General features: G+C 39.2%; 1 protein-coding gene across 4 annotated transcripts; it reads left to right on the top strand.

Annotated features, from left to right (window-relative positions):
- Positions 1-10: 10 nt before the first annotated feature.
- TMEM237 (transmembrane protein 237) lies at positions 11-20,401 on the top strand. 4 transcript variants are annotated; one of them, XM_061381654.1, is made up of 14 exons: positions 11-357; positions 2,422-2,453; positions 3,341-3,351; positions 4,261-4,317; positions 6,000-6,077; positions 6,236-6,373; positions 9,733-9,853; positions 10,775-10,932; positions 13,231-13,354; positions 13,636-13,827; positions 15,337-15,410; positions 16,058-16,151; positions 16,552-16,673; positions 18,709-20,401. In XM_061381654.1, exons 1-14 carry the CDS (start codon positions 316-318, stop codon positions 18,768-18,770), a joined length of 1,305 nt encoding a protein of 434 aa, XP_061237638.1. In that variant the 5' UTR covers positions 11-315; the 3' UTR covers positions 18,771-20,401. The 4 variants fall into 4 exon arrangements, with proteins under 4 accessions (XP_061237638.1, XP_061237659.1, XP_061237649.1 ...); XM_061381665.1 differs by lacking the exon at positions 11-357 and adding an exon at positions 601-1,124; XM_061381675.1 differs by lacking the exon at positions 6,000-6,077 and having other exon boundaries at positions 168-357.
- The last annotated feature ends 2,827 nt before the right edge of the window (positions 20,402-23,228 follow it).

Raw genomic sequence — 23,228 nt, 5'->3', positions numbered from 1 at the left:
TTACGTCGTGCGTCTTTGGATGGAGGGTAAGCAACTGGAGAAAATCTGAGAATTGCCTGTTTCAACACACACTCACTCATACCCGAACCTAAACATTAGGTCTGCTGGCTAAACGCTTGCGTCTCTCAACCCTGAAGCCTCGGAACGCGAAGGCTGCCAAAGCGGAGGCGGGCGGAGACCTGGCCCGGGGGCGGCGGCCTAGTCCGGCCCCGCAGAGCCCCCGCCTCCCGCTGGTCCCGAAGGCTGCAGGGTTGCGGGGAACCAGGCTCCCGCCGGCAGCACTTGCGCCGAGGGAGCCCAGGCGGGCACAACGCCATGAGGGCCGACTCCAGGCTCGGGGTGGAAGAGGACCACCGGGTGAGCGGTGAAGGGCGTGTCAGCCGCTGCCTTAACGCGGCCGCAGCCTCTGGGGCGGGGCCGATACCGACGTGCTGGAGACAAGAAGGAGCGAACCCCAGTCTGGAAGCTCGCGCATCCGCCCCTTCGGTGGTCACAGGAGAGGGATTGGGAGCGGGGGCTAGAAGTTCTTCCCAGGGCCGGACCCGAACTCCAAAAGCCGGGCGGAGAGCCAGGTGTGAAGTTTCCGGGGGGCCTGGGGTGGGGGGGTGGGGTCTGAGTGAGGGTGTTGCCATGACGACGCCTCACTCACTTAGACCCCGCCCCTGCGGGTGCGGGGATTGCCAGCGAGGCCCTTATCGACTCCTCCCAGGGAGCGTTTTAGCTGCCCAGGAAAGAGATTTGTTTGCCAGCACGGACTTTTAATCCTGGTCTTCTCTCACTTCTCTCGAACAAATCACTGCAACCACTTGGGAGACCACGGGGAAAATAGTGATTGCTACTGCGCATCCGCCGGAGTCTCCCCTCCCGGGGTTCCGACTCCAACGCCCGCCGCAAGTGTAGCCCGGAAAAGCCACACCGGGTCTCCGTGCTCCCCCTCGCTCCCACCCTGCTGCGTGGAGGCTGGGGATCAGTACGGCCTGTGCGGCGCAGCTTGATGACGCATTGCGCCTGCGCGCGCGGCAGCGAGGCGGGTGTGAACCCCGGCGGGGTGTGAGTTACCCGCGCCTGGGAGCCGGCAGCCGCCGGAGAGCCAAGCTTTAGACGCAATGGGGAAGAAGCAGGTGGTAAGCGAGCCTTAGTTACTTTCAGTTCAGATGAGACTTTCTACTTTTGAGGAACATAGAGGTTGAGTTTCTGGATGGATGACACGTCATTTTTGCGGGACTTTTGAAATGAGGAGTTGTCGTCTGAACTGAGTCTTTGGTTAGAACACGGTCCATAGCATCTTTAGAACAATACCGTTTTGTAGACTGATGGAACAGTACCCATCCTTTGCCAGTTCAGTTTTGGCTACTGGATAGTGCTAAGACAGCCGGCGATGTCTTAGTCTTGTAGCATTTTTATTAACACACTTTTTTTGAACGAATGGATAGCTGAATGGGACAGTTGTGGAACAAGCAATGAGTTGTTTAAAATTTAACCCTTCAAAATCAGTGTCTTCTGCAAGCAACTTGAGATACTTGTAATATTAAACTGATTACTAGACATATTTGTTATTATTTTATTTTGAAAGATTCCAGAGTGCTACTTAACTGTAATTTCTGTGACCTGCAAGCACGTCTTAAAACGTGTGTTATTTTATATTGGCCTATAGCCAATTAATGTTGTGAACACTTTTCTTGTTCATGTAAAGTAGAAAATTTATAGTACATTTAGAATTTTTTTCTTTCTGCCCTAAATTGGGTGTTTCACATTGTATTCAGAGTATATTTTTTAAAAGGTTACTGTGTTGTGTTAGTAACATTTTTAAAATGTTACTATATAAATGTTAGTATTTTACTCTGTGACTTAAAACCTCCATTGGCTTCCCATTGAATTAAAGCAAAATCTCAGTTCTTTCTGTTGGTCTTCCTAATTAATTTTCCCATGCCTTGATAACGGTGCTTCACCTTTATTGGCCTTCTTTTATCTGAAACTCTCCAAGCCCAACCTCCAGTAAAATATTTTGTATTTGCTCCCCTTTGGCTCCTTTCTTATTCAGGTCTCACTTCAAATACCTCAGAGAGACTTTTCCTAACTAAAGCAGCATTCTTCATCATATATATAAAAATATATACGCCTAATGTTATCTTCTAATATTTAACCATTAGGATGTACTTTGCATAAGGCAAGGATCTCTCGGTTCTGTTTATTAATGTATCTCTAATGCTTAGAACAGTGCCTGGCCTGAAGATAGGAATATAGGAAGGAAGGAATTTTATGTGAAATTTAGAAGTGATAGAAAAAATTAAAATTGCCCATCTGATTCTCATCTGTATCTCTTGGGTTTCATTTGATGAACAGGGTTATCAAAAGTTTAAAATACGTGAAGTAAAGATGCTCCCAGGCCTTCACTTACAAGCAGTTTTCTTTTTCCCATAGCGTCCTCCACGAGCCCTTCCACCTGTGCCAAGGTAAAAATAATTTACAGTAATTTTATTATCTAGTTTTAAAAATGCAAAATAAACAAAGTGAAAAAAGTTGACTAGTACCGTTGCACAATTCGAAGAAGGCAATGGCACCCCACTGCAGTACTCTTGCTTGGAAAATCCCATGGACGGAGGAGCCTGGTAGGCTGCAATCCATGGGGTCGCTAAGAGTCGGACACGACTTAGCGACTTCACTTTCACTTTTCACTTTCATGCATTGGAGAAGGAAATGGCAACCCACTCCAGTGTTCTTGCCTGGAGAATCCCAGGGACGGGGGAGCCTGGTGGGCTGCTGTCTATGGGGTCGCACAGAGTCGGACACGACTGAAGTGACTTAGCATAGCATAGCATAGCATTGCACAATGATAATAATTCAGAAAAGACTTCCTCAAGCTTAAAGATGAAAAATCCTTGAATCATTAAGATAACAGTTGTAATTAAACATTCTGTTTCAAAGACTGAATGTCCACATATTAGTATACTGTCTCTGTTCTGAATGTTTTAGTGATTTGTTGATCAGAATTCTGATCCTCTTTTGTTTGTGAGAATAGTTTCCTCAGAGTTTAAGCTGATTTTAATCAGTGACAACATGAGAGTCCTTAATCTGTTTAATCCACTTTATTAATAGACAGGGAGTATGTATATGTAGGTTCAGAAAATATTGCGGTTATTTTGTTAGTCTTATTAAACAGCTTATTACTTATAAATAATAAGCTAGTTTGTAAATTAGCTTATTTTCTGTGAAAGCTAATTTTATTTTAAATTTATAATGATATAAGTCAATTTACAGTCTGACAGTTTAATAGATTTCTAATTAATAGAGTTTCTCTTTTTGTCTCTGTCCTGATTAAATTTGGTGGTGTCATGTAAAGTGCTATTCAAGGTGAGTTAGTTTTCTGTTAATGTAAAATTTTCTAAATACAGTATTTGATGTTTGAAAGTTAGTTTTTTCCCCCTTAATTTTCCCTTAAACTTGAATCTGAATAGTATATAATGTCACAATTTTTTAAATCATATTGATCTCCTATGACTGCCATTTTTAAAGGATGGCTGATACTATGTGACACTAGTTATATGGTTGATATTTGACCTTAAAAGTTAAAAAGCATTCATCCCTGAATGGAGTCACCTAGAATATAACTGTTGTCTTGCATATAGTTCTGTGATAGGGACTACATCTTCTTTTGTCTCATTTCATCAGGATAGACTGGGTTATGTCACACTAACCCCCAAATCACAGTTACTTAATATCATAAGGGGTTTTTCTGGTTAATGCAAAGTCCATCATAGGAGCAATCCAAGAAAGTTACCTTCCTCTCCCTCTTCACTAATGATGCAGTGATCTCAGCTACTTCCATGCTGCAGTTCTACCATCTTAACGTGAGGCCCCCTCAGTTGCCACAGCAAGGGATGAGGAAGCTGGAGGATTACTCACTGGCTCTTTCAATGTCTTGGCCCCCAAATGGCACAGAACACTTCTGCTCACAGCCTGGTCAGAACCAGTCATAGGCCCCAGTGCAAAGGGGCTGGGAAATGTAGGGGATCAGATGAATATTTGATGAGCCCACTTTCTGTCACAGTTTATAACTTTACTGACCAGCTGTGAACTACCTGTATTACATTCTGGGCTTCCTTTAACTTTGTCAATTTCTCACCTTCTTCCCCTAATGTATAGAAGTTGACTGGACCCAGGGAAGAGAAGGGAAAGGTCTTCCCCACTAAAAGTTCCCTTTTGACTTTTCCATGCATTGACTTTTAGGCAGCCTTTTCTGGTGTTCTTTCTCTTTTATAGATGATATTCCACTTAGTCGTCCTAAGAAAAAGAAGCCCAGAACGAAAACCCCGCTTGGTAAGAAGTTGTTCTTTGTTGTGTGGGATCACAAGTTTTTCCAGGACCTCGGACATGATAAACATCACAGATCAGGGAGAGGCAAGGCCCTAACAGTCCCAAGTCACTGCTTTATTAAAGATAGGATCAAGTTCACTCTGAAGCAGTGGGATTCTTGATGGTAATGAGGGATAAGGCAATGGGCAGGCTGAGGAGTATCTAGAAACATTTGTGGAATAAAGGGTAGTGCTGCCCCCAATCTTAACTTCCACAACTTTCTTGGACTCTTTGAGGTCTTTTATCCCCAGATAACGTAAGTTGTCTTAAGCTGTGATCAGTTCCAGACCCTTGAACAAGATACTGGATTTAGAGACACAATCCCCTGGACCAGGGATTGAACCCATGTTCCCTGCATTGCAAGATAGGTTCTTAACCACTAGACCACCAGGGAAGCTCAAGCTTGCTTTTTATATAGTAGTTTTAACGTATTTTTCCTGCTGCCATTTCCACTGGTTAGTCTAGCACCTTTCCTCCTCTCACCTGAGGTGCGGGGGTTGCCTCCAACATCGCTCTGTACCTCTAGCTTCCTTCCACCCCACTTTGTCCTGTCCACCACTGCTGGATGAATGTCCTAAAGCTCATAGCTGGTCCTACCTTATACCTGGTGGGAAACTTATATTAGCTTATCATTGCCTAATAAATAGATGGTGGGTGTAAGAAAAGAGAAAAATGGAGATGGATGTATACAGAAAAATATACAGACATGGAACAAAAAGAAAAGAGGCAGAGAGACTTAGATTCACAAAGATACTCGCTGAAATGCTAGGCTCTAAAAGTGTACTCACAATTAAGTACAGACATGTCTTACCTATGGACTTAAAAAGGTCACTGGTGAAGAATGCAATAAAGAGTGAGTTGTAGGAACAGAGGTACAGCTCTATCCCAGCTACCAACTATTTTTCTTGTGAAAAAGAAAAAAAAAATCAGTGCTCTCGACAAAGGGATGTATTGCTGGCTTTTATTAAAGTTGTTGTTCGATTAGGTTATTTCAAATTTTTCACTCCAACAGTTTGCAGTTCTTCTACATAAAATAGTGGATGATGGGGAAGAAGAGATATTTCTATAACATGGATTGCTAGCAGTGAAACTGATGAAAGGACCTGTGCATTATTAATATGTTTCTACTAAATTGCCTTTAACAGAGCTTTAGTTATCTTTGTACCAGCAACAGAGTTTGAGTGTCACATTTGCTAAGGAACGCTGGAAAATATCAACTTAAAAATTTTTTTTTTGTTAACCTAGTGGACAAAAAGTAACTTATTTTAGTTTCTATTTCATTGAATACTATTGATAATACCAAGATACTAATAGATCTGTTCATTTGTTCACTCATTTGTATTCTTTTGTGAAGAAACTGGCAAGGGAATGTATGAAGCAGAATTCAGATCTGCCAAAATGTGTCAAAATCTGTTCGAAGATTTAATGAGGAGAGAGATTTATAAGTTCTCTGTTAACTCCAGTTATCCATGATGAATTTATCATGTGTTAATTTATAAATGAAGGACTAAACTGTTGATATTTAGAGGCTGATAATCCTCAAGGCGTAAGAAAGTTGCCTGTGGTGACAGTTTCTATCATGTTTTCACTTTTTTGAAAGTTCAGAAGCGATTTTCCTCCTCCCCGTCTTTTGTTCTTCTTTCTAGTCCCCAGTTTTCTTTCTTCCTCAGTCTTCCTTGTTCCCTCATTTCTTTGTTTTTTCAACTTGAAGCCCAAAGTTACAGGTAAGGGGGGAGGAAATCAAGACTTGGGGCACAATTAGTTCTGTGAGAGAAGAGGATATTAGATAGGAAACGTTCCAGTTCCCCTTTCCCCATATTTTTGAGAGTCAGTAGTCTCTGCTCAAGTTATCCCCATTTCCCCCTACTCTGTATCTCTGTAGCTAGTGCTTCTTCGGAAGGTCTTGTTCAGACTGCTGTTCACAGGCCACCTGAGGGCAGCGAGCCACCAACCAAAGACTCCATAGAGCATCAAGAAGCTCCTGTTCAACGGAGGCAGAAGAAAACAAGGCTACCTCTTGGTATGTAAAGAAACCAAGGTTAGGTTGTGACAACAGTTGTGGTTTGAGGGATATTTCTGTCTATTTCTATTTTCCCCCACTCATATCCAGTTTTTTTTGTTTGTTTGTTTTTGCTTAAAATTTTTATTGCTAGGGTAACTCCAGAGGGTTAAGTCAGGAATATTTAACAGGATCTCTTTTGATCGTGAAGTGAAGTGAAAGTTGCTTAGTGGTGTCCGACTCCTTGTGACCCCATGGACTATCCAGTCCATGGAATTCTCCAGGTCAGATACTAGAGTGGGTAGCCTATCCCTTCTCCAGGGGATCTTCCCAACCCAGGTATCGAATTGGGGTCTCCTGCATTGCAGGCAGATTCTTTACCAACTGAGCTGAAAAGTGAAAGTGAAGTTGCTCAGTTGTGTCCGACTCTTTGCAACCCCATGGACTGTAGCCTATCAGGCTTCTCCATCCATGGGATTTTCCAGGCAAGAGTACTGGAGTGGGTTGCCATTTCTTTCTCCAGGGGATCTTCCCAACCCGGGGATCAAACCTGGGTCTCCCACATTGCAAGCAAATGCTTTTACCCTCTGAGCCATCAGGGAAGCCACCACCAACTGAGCTATGAGGGAATATATGTACAGATTATGAGAGAAGGGATGCAATTTCAGAAGCAAAATAGAAAGTTTAGATCTCGGCATGCCTTCCGATGGACAATGGACGTTTAGTCTCTTGACAGTTCTGGAGGCTAGAAGTCCAAAATCAAGGTGTCCACAGGGCCATGTTTCCTCCAAAGTTTGTAGGAAAGAATCCACCCTAGCCTCTTCCAGATTCTGGTGGTTGTTTGTAGTTCTTGGCATTCCTTGGCTTGTAAAAGCATAACTCCATTCTGTGCCCCCATCTTCACATTTTTCCCTGTGTTTCTGTGTCCAACTTTGGCTTTTCTTATAAGGACACCAGCCATTGAATTTAGGGCCCATCCTAATCCAGCATGACCTCATATTAACTTGATCACATCTGCAAAGACCCTATTTCTAAAGTCTCATTCACAGGTATTGGGGATTAGGACTTGCGTGTATCTTTCAGGAGACACAATTCAATCCAGAACATATGTACATACACACACATACAGTAAAAAGAATGGAAGGATATAGCAAAGTGTCAACAGTGGTAAGATTTTTAGAAGGCAGAATTAGGGATGATTTTTAAAAATTTTCTTTCTTTATGTTTACTAAATTTTCATGTATTTCATTTTATAATAATTAGAAAATGACAATAGATTTTATTAGAGTAAAAAAAAGGAAGGAACAAAGATTGTAAGATTAGCTTTCTTCCATTAACATTAGCCCCAATGAATGTTTAATTACAAAATAGTTCCCAAGACTATTTCTTTGTTTTCTTAGAAAACAATAGATTCTTATTAGATGAAGAGATTACAGGAGTAGAGAGCAGGAACTAGAAAAGCCAGGAGAATGGAACACAGTTTTGAGAGGCAAGTTGAAGTGGGATACCACAGTGCCGGGGGGCAGTAAGAGGAGAAGTAGAGGGCAGAAGAGAGGAAAAGAGACAGAAATGATCCTCAGATAGTTTTACCAACAGTTTATTTCCTTTGATTTAATTCAAGGATAGTTGGATTAAAACTACTGTCTCAGTAATTCAGTTATGGTACAAAGTTGAAAATCAAGATGGATACCAAAATACCTAGCTTTATAATTCAGGAGCAAATTTATTTATAGAAGTGATAGTTTTCAGAAAATTAAGATCCCAACTAAGTCCTGGGCCAAAGAGTACCTTTACTGCCATTCTAGAATGCACCTGCCATGACAGGCCTAGCTTCCCACATGTTTGTTTCATTTTTATCTTGTCCAGCACATCTGTGGTTGCCTGTACTGCTTCTATTTCCAGCCCAGGCTGTAAGTGCTTTTAAAAATAGATTTCTAGGGTCTTTGTGGGCATTCCAGGGAGCCATTTCCTGTATTTCCAGATAGGAAGAGTTGCTAGTGGGTTAGAAGGCTCCATTGACTTGCCTGAATTTAATGCTTTGTGTTTAGAAAAGAGTTAACTCAGCAGGACTGGACAGGCCTACTTGCTGTAGGGCCGCTTGACTGGAATCTGGGAACTTGGCAGGTAAACAGTTTTCTTAGTTCAGTTCAGTTGCTCAGTTGTGTACGACTCTTTGAAACCTGATGGACTGCAGCACGCCAGGCTTCCCTGTCCATCTCCAACTCCCAGAGCTTACTCAAACTCATGTCCACTAAGTCAGTGATGCCATCCAACCATCTCATCCTCTGTCATCCCCTTCTCCTCCAGCATCAGGGCCTTTAATCTTTCCCAGCATCAGGGTCTTTTCAAATGAGTCAATTCTTCACATCAGGTGGCCAAAGTATTGGAGTTTTAGGTTCAGCATCAGTCCTTCCAATGAATATTCAGGACTGATTTCCTTTAGGATGGACTGGTTGGATCTCCTTTCAGTCCAAGCGACTCTCAAGAGTCTTCTCCAATACCACAGTTCAAAAGCATCAATTCTTTGGTGTTCAGCTTTCTTTATAGTTCAATTCTCACATCCATACATGACTACTGGAAAAATCATAGCTTTGACTAGACGGACTTTTGTTGGCAAAGTAATGTCTCTGCTTTTTAATATGCTGTCTAGGTTGGTCATAACTTTTCTCCCAAGGAGCAAACATCTTTTAATTTCATGGCTGCAGTCACCATCTGCAGTGATTTTGGAGCCCCCCAAAATAAAATCTGCACTTATGCAAACAGTGAGATTTATGCTGAGCACCTGCTTTTCTTCTGGGAGTCTAGAATTTTGGTATGTGTTTGGCAGGAGGTACCTCTGTGATTACTCCCCAGTAAAATTCCTGGCTGCTAAGTGACTGATGAGCTTCCCTGGAAAGAGAAAGGAACATGTATATCATCACAACTTGTTGCTGGAAGAATTAGCACCATCCTGTGTGACTTCACTGATAGAGGACTCTTGGAAACTTGGACTTGGTTTCTTTGGGACTTTGTTCCATGAGCTTTTTCCTTCTTCTGATTTTTGTGTCTTTTTCCTATAATAAACTGTAACTGTGAGTGTAAATGACTTGTGAGTCCATTGAGAGAATCATAGAACTTGGAAGTAATCTTGGAGCTCTGACACACCCTCAATGTTGGATGACTTAATTTTTCTTTTTTCATGTTGTTTGGCATCATGATTTCAAATTTTCTGTTGAGTGTTTAGAGGTGTAAAATTTTAAAAATTAAAGATTAATAAGGTGGTGAAAAAAATTGGGGGCCAATTAGAATTCTTAAAGTTCTTTTGTCTTACAGAAGTCTTACATGCTACTTTTCTTTTTTGCATCATAGTTATTTAAAAACTTAATCTGCTTTATTTTCAGAATTGGAGACTACCTTGACCCAGAAGAAGACAGCTAGTCCATCTTTATTACCAAATGAAAATGGTATCAATGTGGAGCCAGATGAGGAGCCAGTTATTCAGAAACCTCGAAGGAAGACGAAGTAAGGATTTATTTGTCCTTCTAAATATTCTGCAGATATACCCTGATGCTTAATTTGGAGCTCCCAAAAAGCAGCTTCTAAGTCTTATTAAATGCTTGCAGTTGTGTTCTCTAGCATAAGTAGTATTACAAAGGTATTAGTTAAACTAATCTAAGGATAACTTTGAAAAGAGTAAGCCCACTGAGAAAAGTAAAATATTATATTTAAATAAAATATTTAGGAGCTGTATCTAAAGAAGAGGAACACAAATAGAAGATTTTATATAAGTAGTAAAAACATTACATATTAAAGATATTAAAAATTAAAGGTGATCTCACTTTCATGCATTGGAGAAGGAAATGGCAACCCACTCCAGTGTTCTTGCCTGGAGAATCCCAGGGACAGGGAGCCTGGTGGGCTGCCGTCTATGGGGTTGCGTAGAGTTGGACACGACTAAAGTGACTTAGCAGTAGCAGTATAATAAGGTAGGCTATTATTTATTTTCTCATATTAACAGAATTAAAATTATGATTATTCTGACAATACGTAAAATGTTTATTTCATAGGAAATTAAGTCCCAGGTAAGATAGAATGGTAGACTCTAAAGGAGTATACTGGAAGTTGTATAACATTGTTGTTCGTATTTGGAAATGACTCTACAACATAGTGATCAGTATCTATATAGAATCATATACTTTTAAGTCTATAAAGAACCTTTCAAGTCTAGTTCAGTCACTTCATTTTCCAGATGAGAAAACTGAGGTCCACAGAAATGTAAGTGACTTGCTGTACATAACAGTTAATAACTGATCCATTTGAGTAAAAACCAAATTTCCTGACTCCAAATCCAGGGGTCTTTCCATTAGACTCACAAGAACCTCCTTATTTGGGTCTATAAAGGGTCAGAAATCATCCATTTTTCTACATTCTCCTTGATTACAGGAAAACCCAGCCAGCGGAATTACATTATGCCAATGAACTAGGAGTTGAAGATGAAGACATAATTACTGACGAGCAAAGTAGTCCAGAACAACAGTCTGTATTCACTGCACCCACGGGCATTAGCCAGCCTGTAGGTAAAGTGTTTGTGGAAAAAAGCAGTAAGTAGGTCCTTATTTTGGAACATGAACCCTTTAAGAATTATACAATGATATCCTTTGACCTAGGAATTATACTTCTGGAAATCTGAATTAAGGAAATAAGTAAAAATATGGATAAACATTTATACATAAAGCTAATCATCATATTGTTATTAATGAGAGCAAAAAACTGGAAAAACATAAAGCTAGTCATATTGTTATTAATGAGAGCAAAATGCTGGAAAAACCATCATATTGTTATTAATGAGAGCAAAAAACAAGGGGAGTGATTTCAGACAGTTTATGGCATATCTATACAATGAAATCTTCTGCACCACTAAAAATAATGTTTAGGGAGAACTTTTCACTTCATGTTAAGATGCTAATGAAAAGCAAACATACATACTTGTAGTTAGATTTGAACTATAGAGAAATGCATAGGACAAAAGACTAGAAGAAAATATGCTAAAATGTTAATGCTGGTTGTTTCTAGGTTATGAGATGATTGGTAATTTAAAAAACCTCCCTCTCCCCCCACCCATTTCTTTATTCTCTGTTGTACTTTTACCAGCTTTCTGCAATTGGTAGTGATATTGGTGGTGGAGCAAGTAATGATATAAATGCTATCATTAAAAATAAATAAGAGAAAATACATGAGAGTATTGCCATATTAAATGAGAAATACAACATTATAGCTATATTTTCTTTTAGAAAAATAGTTCTGACATTGTATATAGCACACGTTGGTTATAACACTACATCTGTGGTGTTTAAGAAAAACCTACTGAAAGCATGATCAGAACCATATATTAGTCCCATGGATATGCTGTGAACATGCTGCCTAAAGAACTCATCTAAAACATAAAGGTTAACCCTTAAAATTTACAACTTAGATTTTGCGTAAATTGTTTTAGAATTCTGATTCCTTAAGAGCCCACTTAAGGGATCTTGGCTTTGTTGGCCAGTGAGAAACCTGTGACCCAGAGAGGCGGACTCACCCAGGGTCTCACAGTTGATTAGTACAGAATAGGGACTCGAACCAAAGTTTTATGACTTCTAGTTAAGGGCTGTTGGAGGAGCCTGGCAGGCTGCAGTCCATGGGGTTGCAAAGAGTCAGACACGACTGAGCATGCACGCAGCAAGCAGCAGGACTAGTATACCATGTGGCCATTTAATTTGCTTCAGTCTATTTTCAAGCACTGGAGGGCCTGATGTTGAAGCTGAAACTCCAATACTTTGGCCATCTGATGCGGAGAGCTGACTTATTTGAAAAGACCCTGATGCTGGGAAAGATTGAGGGCAGGAGGAGAAGGGGATGACAGGATGAGACGGTTGGATGGCATGACCAACACAATGGACATGGGTTTGAGTGGACTCTGGGAGTTGGTGATGGACAGGGAGGCCTGGTGTGCTGGCCTCATGGGGTCGCAGAGTCGGACACGACTGAATGACTGAATGAACTGAACTGATTTTCAAGCAATATCACTCAATCCTCATTTTTATTCTTGCTTCCTGTAGCACAGAAACTTCCCTTAGTAAAGTAACTGACCATGAAACGTACCAGTGATTTGCCCAGCAGTTGCTTTTTCTTTGGGAACATTAGGTATCCCACTTTTGTCTTTCCTTCTCCAAAGTGTCTGACAGCCAGGTTTTTCAAAGATAATGGAACCTTTCCAGTTTCCTGAGGTCCATTTGTGGATTGGCTGATGAATGAGAAGGAGCCTCCTTGTGTGCAGTAGAAGCATAAAGCTCTGCTCACAGTATTGAGTTCTGACCTTTGAACTGATGGTTTCCATGGGAATCTTAAGACCAGTGTATGAAACAATCTGTTTCTTTTCTGTCACCACAGAACACCATACTACATATGCTGGCATCTTTGCCTGAGAAATTTGAAGTGTTTTCAAATATTGACTTACCTTTATAGTGGTAGGATTTACACTTTGATACTTGTAAAAATCTCTAAATTCGGATGTTTTAGACTATATCATGTTAAAGGTTTCCAGACTTCATTCTGAATTACAAGTTCATTGTATTTCATTAAATAAATTGATTTCCAAGACTGCTACTTTAACATCTGTTTTGGGTTGAGAAGAAATTACATGGACATCATTTACTTCTCTTCAAGATTAAAACATTGTATGTTTTTAGCAACTGAGAGAAAAGAGGCTTCTGAAATAGGAGCCGAATCAGGGAGAATTTTAAGACAAGAAAACTGTAAAATTTCAGTCTCAACGTGAGGGTTCTTAAATGTGGAATAACAAGAAAGATCACCAGGGTTCTCTGTTGTGAGTTGTTTTTAATTGTGTGTTGTGTTCTTAGGGCGATTCCAGGCTGCTGATCGTGCAGAGTTGATTAAGACCACAGAAAAGATCGATGTGTCAATGGACATGAAACCTTCCTGGACGACCAGAGATGTTGCACTGTCGGTGCATCGGGCTTTCCGGTGACTGATTTTGTTGGACTTTTCTAAAGACTAATGTTCCACAATTTTTTTTTTTAAGAATTGATTGTTCAATAATGTTAAAAAATTGACAGCTTAAAATGGTGGGTGGATATAGTTTTCAAACATTCAATTAGATTTAAATGATCTGCCTGTTAGTATAGAGAAAAGAAAAGCTTGTTTCTGTGAAATGTTGAACTTTATTCTTACACATGAAGAGATTTGAAGAATGAGCTTTTTGCTTTAGTCTTTCGTGTATGTTAACAAAACCGTTTTCCATTCAGGATGATTGGTGTCTTCTCCCATGGCTTCCTGGCTGGCTGTGCTGTGTGGAACATTGTTGTGATCTATGTTCTGGCAGGAGATGAGCTTTCTGACCTCTCAAACCTTCTGCAACAATACAAGACATTAGCATATCCATTCCAGAGTCTTCTCTACTTGCTTTTGGCTCTGAGTACAGTTTCAGCCTTTGACAGGTAAGACTGTTGTGACTGTAGGCCCCTCTAACTTTCTTCGGAAGGAAGTGTTGAGCAAAATGTGTCCCTGACAAACTATGACATTTTCAAAATAGAATTACAGGATATTAATATTATTTTGACTTTTTAAAGAGCCATTCTGTTTCTGTTCTTTTTGAGGGGAGGAGATGGGACAATTGTGAGCAAAAACATACCCCAAAGTCTTAACCCGTTCCAGCATCAACTCTAAATCCAAAATTTCATCCAAATATAATCAACTCAAAAAGTCCCAAACATACACACTGCTGTATCTATAACCAACAGGGACCTATTGTATAGACCCTGGAACTTTGCACAGTGTTATGTGGCAGCCTGGATGGGAGGGGGGTTTGGGGGAGGATGGATACATGTATATGTATGGCTGGGTCCCTTCTCTATTCACCTGAAACTATCACAACATTATTAATTGGCTATACTGCTGTACAAATGGAGATGGCAATGGCACCCCACTCCAGTACTCTTGCCTGGAAAATCCCATGGACGGAGGAGCCTGGTGGGCTACAGTCCATGGGGTTGTGAAGAGTCGGACACGACTGAGCGACTTCACTTTCACTTTTCACTTTTGTGCATTGGAGAAGGAAATGGCAACCCACTCCAGTGTTCTTGCTTGGAGAATCCCAGGGATGGGGGAGCCTGGTGGGCTGCCATCTACGGGGTCGCACAGAGTCGGACACGACTGAAGCGACTTAGCAGCAGCAGCAGCAGCAGCAGCAGGACTGCTGTAACAAAAGTACCACAAACTGGGTGGCTTGAAACAACAGGAATGTGTTCTCTCACAGTTTTGGAATCTGAAAGTCTAAAACCAAGTTGTTGGCAAGGTTGGTTCCATTTTAGAGGGATCCATGGAGAGTCTATTCTTGCCTGTTTCTTAGCTTCCAGTGGTTTCTGGCAGTCCTTGGTGTTCCTTGGCTTGTAGATGCATTACTCCAGCCTCTCCCTCAATTATCAGATGACAGTCTTACCTGTGTGTTCATGGATCTGTGTCTCTTCTTATAAAGACACCAGTCTTATTGGATTAGGCCCCTTGTAATGGCCTCATCTTAAGTTGACTGCATCAGTAAAGATTCTATTTCCAAATAGGGTCACATTCACAGGTTCCAGGGTTTAGAAGTTCAATATGTCTTTTTAGGAACACAATTTAACCCACTAAGAAAACAACAGCTTGTCACTCAATATGAGTAATAAAAGGAAGTAGAATCTAATGAAATAGCTGATCAAATTTGTTTCTTCTTAATGCTAAAGGAATAATGACTAAAATAGTCTTTTAGTTAAATGTTTTATGTGGCCTTTGTAAATAAGATTCTTTTGTGTGTGTTAAGTATAAACTGTAGCTACTTAAAGCTTCATACTAGACAGTACATGTGGTAGCATTAAAATAGAGAAGAAACTGTTGTCTAGAGACTACAGTTTTGTACAGTTTTGTAATAAGTTTACAACTACACTGTGACAAGAGGCTTTTGTATTTTCTAGGATTGACTTTGCTAAAACGTCAGTAGCAATCCGAAATTTTCTTGCTCTGGATCCAAGAGCTTTAGCATCTTTCTGTAAGTAAATAATTTGATAACTGTGTAAATTTGAATCAGAAAAAAAGTATAATTTTATTTTTTAAATGATTTTATATTATTGCTACTTCTAAACATTTCATATCAATATTCAGTGGAATTTGTAATTAAACTATGGTAGGTATAATTTTGATAGAATTATTTTTCAGTGGAGGTTTAGAATTATTTTTCAGTAGAGGTTATCTAACTTTTTAAAGTTTATTGTTCTGTATTACTTAATATTTAACTTTTGTGTTTTCTACTTGACATTAAACAAATAAGGCTGATAGGGCATTTTAGTAACAAATACTATTTTTTTTTACCTTTTTGGTAATTTGGAGTAAATTTTGTTCTAATTATGAGAATGTTAATAAAACTAATTTTAAGACCTTGAATCATTTAATTTCTTAAATGATCTTCTAGATTCTTGTCAGTCTAATGATAAAATAGTGAGTATCTAAAGACCCTTCTCTACCTATATTGAAAAATAATGTAAGACTATCCAGCCTATGGAAATTGACCAAATGAAAATTTTTTGTGTCATCCTCTCCCAAAGCTCAGATTATTTTTGACTTTTAAGTTATTTATAAATTCCAAACAAACTGGGTTGTTAAAAGTACATGATTAGTAATTCATTTGTCTTTTCTCAGTGTACTTTACTGCTCTTGTATTATCTCTGAGTCAACAAATGACGAGTGACAGAATCCACCTTTACACACCTTCTTCTGTTAACGGTAGCCTCTGGTAAGGATTCATAGTAGCACTTGTAATTGTTGATCGTAATAATAGCAACAGAGGGAGGAATGGTGCTATTCTTGTTTTTTCAAGATAGTAATGAGGGCCTTGTTTTTGTTTCTACAATTGTGGCCAAAAAAACCCCCTATTCCACTGGTTAATGGATAACTATTGTTATATACTCTTGCATTTTTAATGAAATGTTTTGTAAGCAATGTTTTAAATCTTTTAAGTTATGGTTTTAAAATTCTCATGATATATATAGTGTATTTCATAGGGAAGTTTTATTTTATGCTTGTTACTCCTCTAGATAAGGATGGCTAATTTTTTTTTAAATTTACAAAATAGATATATCTGGATATATGGATCACAATGAAGACATTTCTGATGAGTATTTCTGTACCTCTAGGGCAGAAGGAATTGAGGAGCAGGTTCTTCAGCCATGGATTGTGGTGAATCTGGTGGTGGCCGTTCTGGTTGGGTTATCTTGGCTTTTTTTGTCTTACAGGCCAGGCATGGATCTTAGTGAAGGTATTAAAGAAAAAAATAGTATAAGTACATCATAAAATCTTCTATAATGACTTCATAAATCTTCTTTTAATGGATATAGCATTATGTCATTTATACTTTATAGTATTATAACATTTCAATAACAAAGATGCATTTAAAATAACCCAAGAAGTATAACAATAAAGTGGTGAAACTGAATGCTGCAAAAAACAGAGGCGTGTGTAGGAGAGCTGGAGTCTTGGAGCACTTAATGAGGGTTTCCACATATTTTGGAGATATTTCTTTTCTTGGACCCTTTCAGGTATTTTATAGAAAGTCTTTGCTCTTCCTTTCTCTTAGTCTCTTTCTGATCAAAGTATCTCTTGCTGCTCAGTCACTAAGTCGTGTCTGACCCTTTGCGAACCTATAGACTATAGCCCTCCAGTCTCTTCTGTCCATGGGCTTTTCCCAGCAAGAGTACTGGAGTGGGTTGCCATTTCCTCCTCCAGGGGATCTTCCCGACCCAGGGATTGAACCTGCAGCTCCTGCTGTGCTTCCTGCATTGCAGGCAGATTCTTTACTGCTGAGCCTCTCGGGAAGCCCATAAATTTGAAATTAATCATATGCTTCATCTGTTAGCCTCTGCTAGACACATATTCAGGTGAATTTACCCTTACCTCCTCCTCTACCTGGCACAAATTCTTAACCCTTCATTGTCTAATGAAGTGTTTAGCAATCTTTAAAGTGCCCAGAGTAAAGTGAGATTTACTAATCTGTAGTCCTCAGACCCTTTTTGGAACACCTGAAGAAGGATCACATTTGTAAACTGCTCGTCTTTCAGCATTGCTCTGAGAACAGCTTAGTATTTGTATTGTAAGTTGTGTTTCCTGGTAGATGTTCCACAGTTTCACCCTTGAATCTCTTTGCTGTTTTCTGGACTTTGGCTATTATTTCATTCTTGATTTGTTAAACAAAGCATTTAACCACAATTCGATCAACTGATTACAGCCTGTGTCTCAGAAATCTTGAAACTGAGAATCTTTCCAACATTTCCGTTTGTAAAAACCAAGACAAAAAATGTAATCTTGTGTGTTTTCATTCATGAATGTACCTTTTCTTGTGTTATTCACTAATTATTCCTTTTAGATATATTTAAAATATTTTAAAAAATCTTCTTAGGCTTTAGGTAGTTTGCAGTTTTTCTTTAACTTGGTGTAGTTTTTCATCATTCAAAGTTTTTTTTTTCCATCTAATGTTTACATCAGGGGACTTTATTTTACTAAATTCCTAAGGTTTTCTTTTTTTAATATTTATTGGTATTTTAGTAAATTATGGGACTATGCTTAGTGATAGTTGAAATGTCGAAATGCCAGTTAATAACATTCTCCACTGGGATTGAAGCTAATTCAGCTGGCTTATGCAGTATTCAATCTTAATCATAAAGTATATGTTACTTATATTTCCAGAATCCTGCTCTCTTTTAGGGTTATGTGAGTCAAATAGCATTTCCATATGGACAAAAAAAAAAGGAAATATAAAATGGGAAGATAATTCTCACTTAAAGGGAGTTCATGGTGATTAAATGGGGTCACATATTTAAACTTTCCTGGCACACACCTAATCTTAGTTCCAGGTCCTCCTCTATGGCTGTGTCCTATATTTTAGGTTATCATGATCACTATAGAATTAGACTTCTTTAGCCGTTTAATGATCCTGGATTCTCTAAGTGTTTTAAACTTCCTGGTATGAGTTATTATATTGTCTCTATTGTATATATTTTATTTTTCAGGAGTTACAATGCATTAAAAACTTGTACATCTCAAAATGCAAAACTTGTATGTTTGTCAATAGCTCATCTTTTAAAACTCAGAGTTCACTATCAAGAAATCTTATTGTACTCAAGTAAGAATTATATGATATAATAAGAATTATATAAAGAATTTATAATAATTTATAACATAAAGAATTATAATTCTATAATATGTCAGTATTTTAAGACTGTTCATTAGTAAGTTATAAAACTTTTTGAGATGCTGGGAAATCATTTTAAGTATGATTTGTTCATTTTCTCTCCCAGAGTTGATGTTTTCCTCGGATGTGGAAGAATATCCTGATAAAGGAATCAAAGCCTCTTCATAGTGCCAACTCACCTTCTGAGTAATGACCTAGTATTTAGAATTTTTCCCATTCTTGTTTGTAAATGTATTTTTATATATGTACAGATGTATTTGGAATTGATTTTTGATATATAATACTGAAAAATGTCTCAGGATTATGGAAAATGTTAAAATTGTATCTGTAATTTATACCCAAACATTAATTTCTATAGCATTATCATCTTTATGATGAAGGAGATAATGAACTAGAAACCAACAGGTGAAAGTGTTTATTTCCTGTTTTTTCAGATTAGTTGCATTTATAATCATTATCTTTAAAAGCAGTAATACAATGCTTTTAAAAAAGCCATAACTTTAGTGTTACAAAATATCTATGAAGTTTAAACATAAGTTTAGAGAATAGAGAAGAAGTAGAGGAAAAGGACCTTCATTATTTATTTTTCATGTTTCCTGACTGAATAAATTGAAGTATGAATTTTGTCATTTTTGAAACTGGTTCAGTGGTTGTGTATCATGTAATAAGTAAAATGTAATTTAGCTTGAAAGATGGCTAATAAAAAGGAAATGTAACTTTCGTTTGAGAAGTTATATAATTGTAAAAGTTTATTTTTTTTTTAAGACCTATACCAGTAGTTCCCATATCTGGTTGCACATCAGAATCATATAGGGAGCTTTAAGAAACATATATGGCAAGAGAGAAGCCAAGCTGGCCAAGAGTTTGGGAGAGTAAAGGAGAGGCCTATGAGCTTATTAAGTTAACACTCATTTGACCTCTGCAGACCTTTTCCCCTGCCTCTTTTTTTAAATGACAAGAAGTATGAGTCGAAATTCACCATACCTGTTCCTGAGTTCTTTGTCAGAGAGATCTTTGACCTTCACGGAAATCCCACTCTTCAGGTGGGTCCTGCACTGGAAGAGATCTCTTCAGAGCTGTATCTATTGGTGCCTCAACTGACATGAGACTTAGAGCTCAAGACATTAAGGCTCACTGTGGGAAAAGATGTCTCAGAGTCTCTTGAGCACCTCAGTAAAACTGAGCCTGCCCTGATTAGCAACCCACTGAATGTTGTGGAATAGAAGAGGACTGATAAGTTGATGGTGGAGTTGGATGGCGCTGAGAATAGGTCTAAATTTGATACACATGCCAACTAGGAATATCTTGCTTGTCTATAAGGTATTCTCCAGCTGTCAGGAGCTGCTAAAAAGGGAATCCCCCTACTGTTACATGTATGTGTATGTCTATGTATATATTAAGTTCTATACAGTTTTATCAATTGTGTATGTTTGTGTATCTACCAAGTCTAAAAGCTGTAAGAATCTCTCATGTTGCCCTTTTATAAACAGACAATATCCTTCCTACATCCTTTCCCTGTACCCCTAACCCCAAGCCCTGGCAATTACTAATGTCTTCTATTTCTTAAATCTTATAATTTCAATAATAAGTTGAATTATACAGTATATAATCTTTAGGGATTAGCTTTTTTTCTGCTCAGTGTATTCCCTGGAGATTCGCCCATGTTGTAAGGCCATAGTTCATCCCTTTTGATTGCAAAGTCACATTGCAAGTTATTGAAGTTTAACCATTTACCTGTCAAAGGACATCTGAGCTGATTCCACTTTTTTATTTATGAATAAAACTACTATGAAAATTTGTGTATAGGTTTTTGAATGAATGTGAGTTTTACAGATTTTATTTTCTTGGGCTCTAAAATCAATGCAGACAGAGACTGCAGCCACGAAATTAAAAAATGCTTGCTCCTTGGAAGAAAAGCTATGACAAACTTAGCCTATTAAAAAGCAGAGACATCACTTTGCCAACAAAGGTCCATATAGTCAAAGCTATGGTTTTTTCAGTAGTCATGTATGGATGTGAGATTTGGACCATAAAGAAGGCTGAGCACCAAAGACCTGATGCTTTTGAATTGGAGTGCTGACTCCAAGAGTGCTCGCAAGAGTCTTCTCACAAGGTCAAACCAGTCTATCGTGAAGGAAATCAATTGAGAACATTCATTGGAAGGACTGATGCTGAAGTTGAAGCTCCAATACTTTAGCTACCTGGTGCAAAGAGCCAACTCATTGAAAAAGACCCTGATGCTGGGAAAGATTGAGGGCAGGAGGAGAAGGGGACAACAGAGGATAAGATGGTTGGATGGCATCACTGACTCAATGGACATGAGTTTGAGCAAACTCCAGGAGATAGTGAAGGACAGGGAAGTCTGGTGTGCTCCAGCCCATGGGGTCATAAAGAGTTGGACAAGACTTAGTAACTGAACAACAAAAACACCCAGGAGTACAACCACTGGGTTGTATGGTAGTTTTATGTTTAGTTTGTTAAGAAATTGCCAAACTCTTTTTCTAGGGTGACCATACCATTCTACACATTCCCATGACATTTTGTGTGTGTGTGTGTGTGTATGAAGAATCCAAATCAATTTTTTAAAATATCCCACCTATATTGTTATTTAATTTTTTCTCCTGAAAGTATCATCCACTTTGTATCTCCTGAATTTCCTATAGCCCAGAAGTTAGGGCTAGAGGTTTGGTTAGATTTAGGTTAGATTTTTGTTGCATCACATGAACCCTAAGGAAGTTGGAGTGTGCTGATGGACAGCAAGTCTCTTTGAACAGTCATTAAACACGACCCAAAATGACAGCAAACATGTCAAGGATGTTGAGCTATTGTGTGGTGAGCCCTGAAGAGTGAAAAGTGAGGATCAGGTTTTTACCTCCAAGAACTCTATTTTTTGAAATTAACAACTAATTCTAATAGTGTGAGCCCACTAATAGGAATATGCCAAGTAGAAGCTTGGAGACAGCAGTTAATTCTGCTTTGGGGGTATGTGTATGGGGTTATAAAACTTAACTAAAGGCTAAACTCTGAGGTGACCGTTGAATAAAAGAAAACCTGATTCCATATAGAATAGACATAAGAAATGATCCTGAGGTGCTATAGAGCATTTTGGAGTCCCTTGTTTTCTGTATTAAAGAATTTTTTGTGGCCGATTAAAGAAACTCTGAACATTTCTGATTTCGTGTGTTTTAAAAGGTAAGCTGCATGAACACTGGGGCAGTGGGAAGGGTGGATAATGGTAGGCCAGGGACCCCTGCAGTAAAGCACTGCAGTCGTCTATGTGAGATACCCTAAATGAGGAGCCATAAAGAGGAACAGTCGGGTTCAAATATTTAGGATATGAATTAAAAACTGTCAAGTTTTAAGATTTTGTGGATATGACATTGCTACACGAAATGTGTTTGGAACATAGATGTCTGAGAAGGAAGATGAATGTTAATGTGTTGGGTTATGAATCTATGGGACAGTCGAGTAAAAGTATCCAAGTAGACTGTTAAAAATATGGCATCTGGAACTCAGGGGATAGTATTTGGAGGTGTATGGAGAAGAGAGAAGGTTTATGAGGGATTAAGGGGCAGGCTTGTTTAACTTATATGCAGAGTACATCATGAGAAACGCTGGACTGGAAGAAACAAGCTGGAATCAAGATTGCTGGGAGAAATAGCAATAACCTCAGATATGCAGATAACACCACCCTTATGGCAGAAAGTGAAGAGAAACTAAAAAGCCTCTTGATGAAAGTGAAAGAGGAGAGTGAAAAAGTTGGCTTAAAGCTCAACATTCAGAAAACGAAGATCATGGCATCTGGTCCCATCACTTCATGGGAAATAGGTGGGGAAACAGGGGAAACAGTGTCAGACTTTACTTTTTTGGGCTCCAAAATCAGTGTAGATGGTGACTGCAGCCATGAAATTAAAAGACGCTTACTCCTTGGAAGGAAAGTTATGTCCAACCTAGATAGCATATTGAAAAGCAGAGACATTACTTTGCCAACAAAGGTCCGTCTAGTCAAGGCTATGGTTTTTCCTGTGGTCATGAATGGATGTAAGAGTTGGACTGTGAAGAAGGCTGAGTGCCGAAGAATTGATGGTTTTGAACTGTGGTGTTGGAGAAGACTCTTGAGAGTCCCTTGGACTGCAAGGAGATCCAACCAGTCCATTCTGAAGGAGATCAGCCCTGGGATTTCTTTGGAGGGAATGATGCTGAAGCTGAAACTCCAGTACTTTGCCCACCTCATTCGAAGAGTTGACTCATTGGAAAAGACTGTGATGCTGGGAGGGATTGGGGGCAGGAGGAGAAGGGGACGACAGAGGATAAGATGGCTGGATGGCATCACTGACTCGATGGACGTGAGTCTGAGTGAACTCCAGGAGTTGGTGATGGACAGGGAGGCCTGGCGTGCTGCGATTCTGGGGTCGCGAAGAGTCAGACACGACTGAGCGACTGAACTGAACTGAACTGAACTGAACTAAAAGGGCAGGCAGGAAATGAACTAAATTCAATCACCGTGCTGAGGAGCTTTGCTGTCAGCCAGCAAGCTCAGACTTCCTTCAAAGGGAGGCTGAAACGGCCTAAGCAAGGGCTTGCAGTTGAAACTAGCACAGCCCCTGTTCCAGCCTGGGGCAGAGG

This window comes from Bos javanicus, chromosome 2 (genome assembly GCF_032452875.1).
Source record: "Bos javanicus breed banteng chromosome 2, ARS-OSU_banteng_1.0, whole genome shotgun sequence".
In the NCBI taxonomy this organism is placed as follows: Eukaryota; Metazoa; Chordata; class Mammalia; order Artiodactyla; family Bovidae; genus Bos; species Bos javanicus.
The sequence above is the reverse complement of the archived record's forward strand: the minus strand, read 5'-3'. Positions and strand labels throughout refer to the sequence as shown.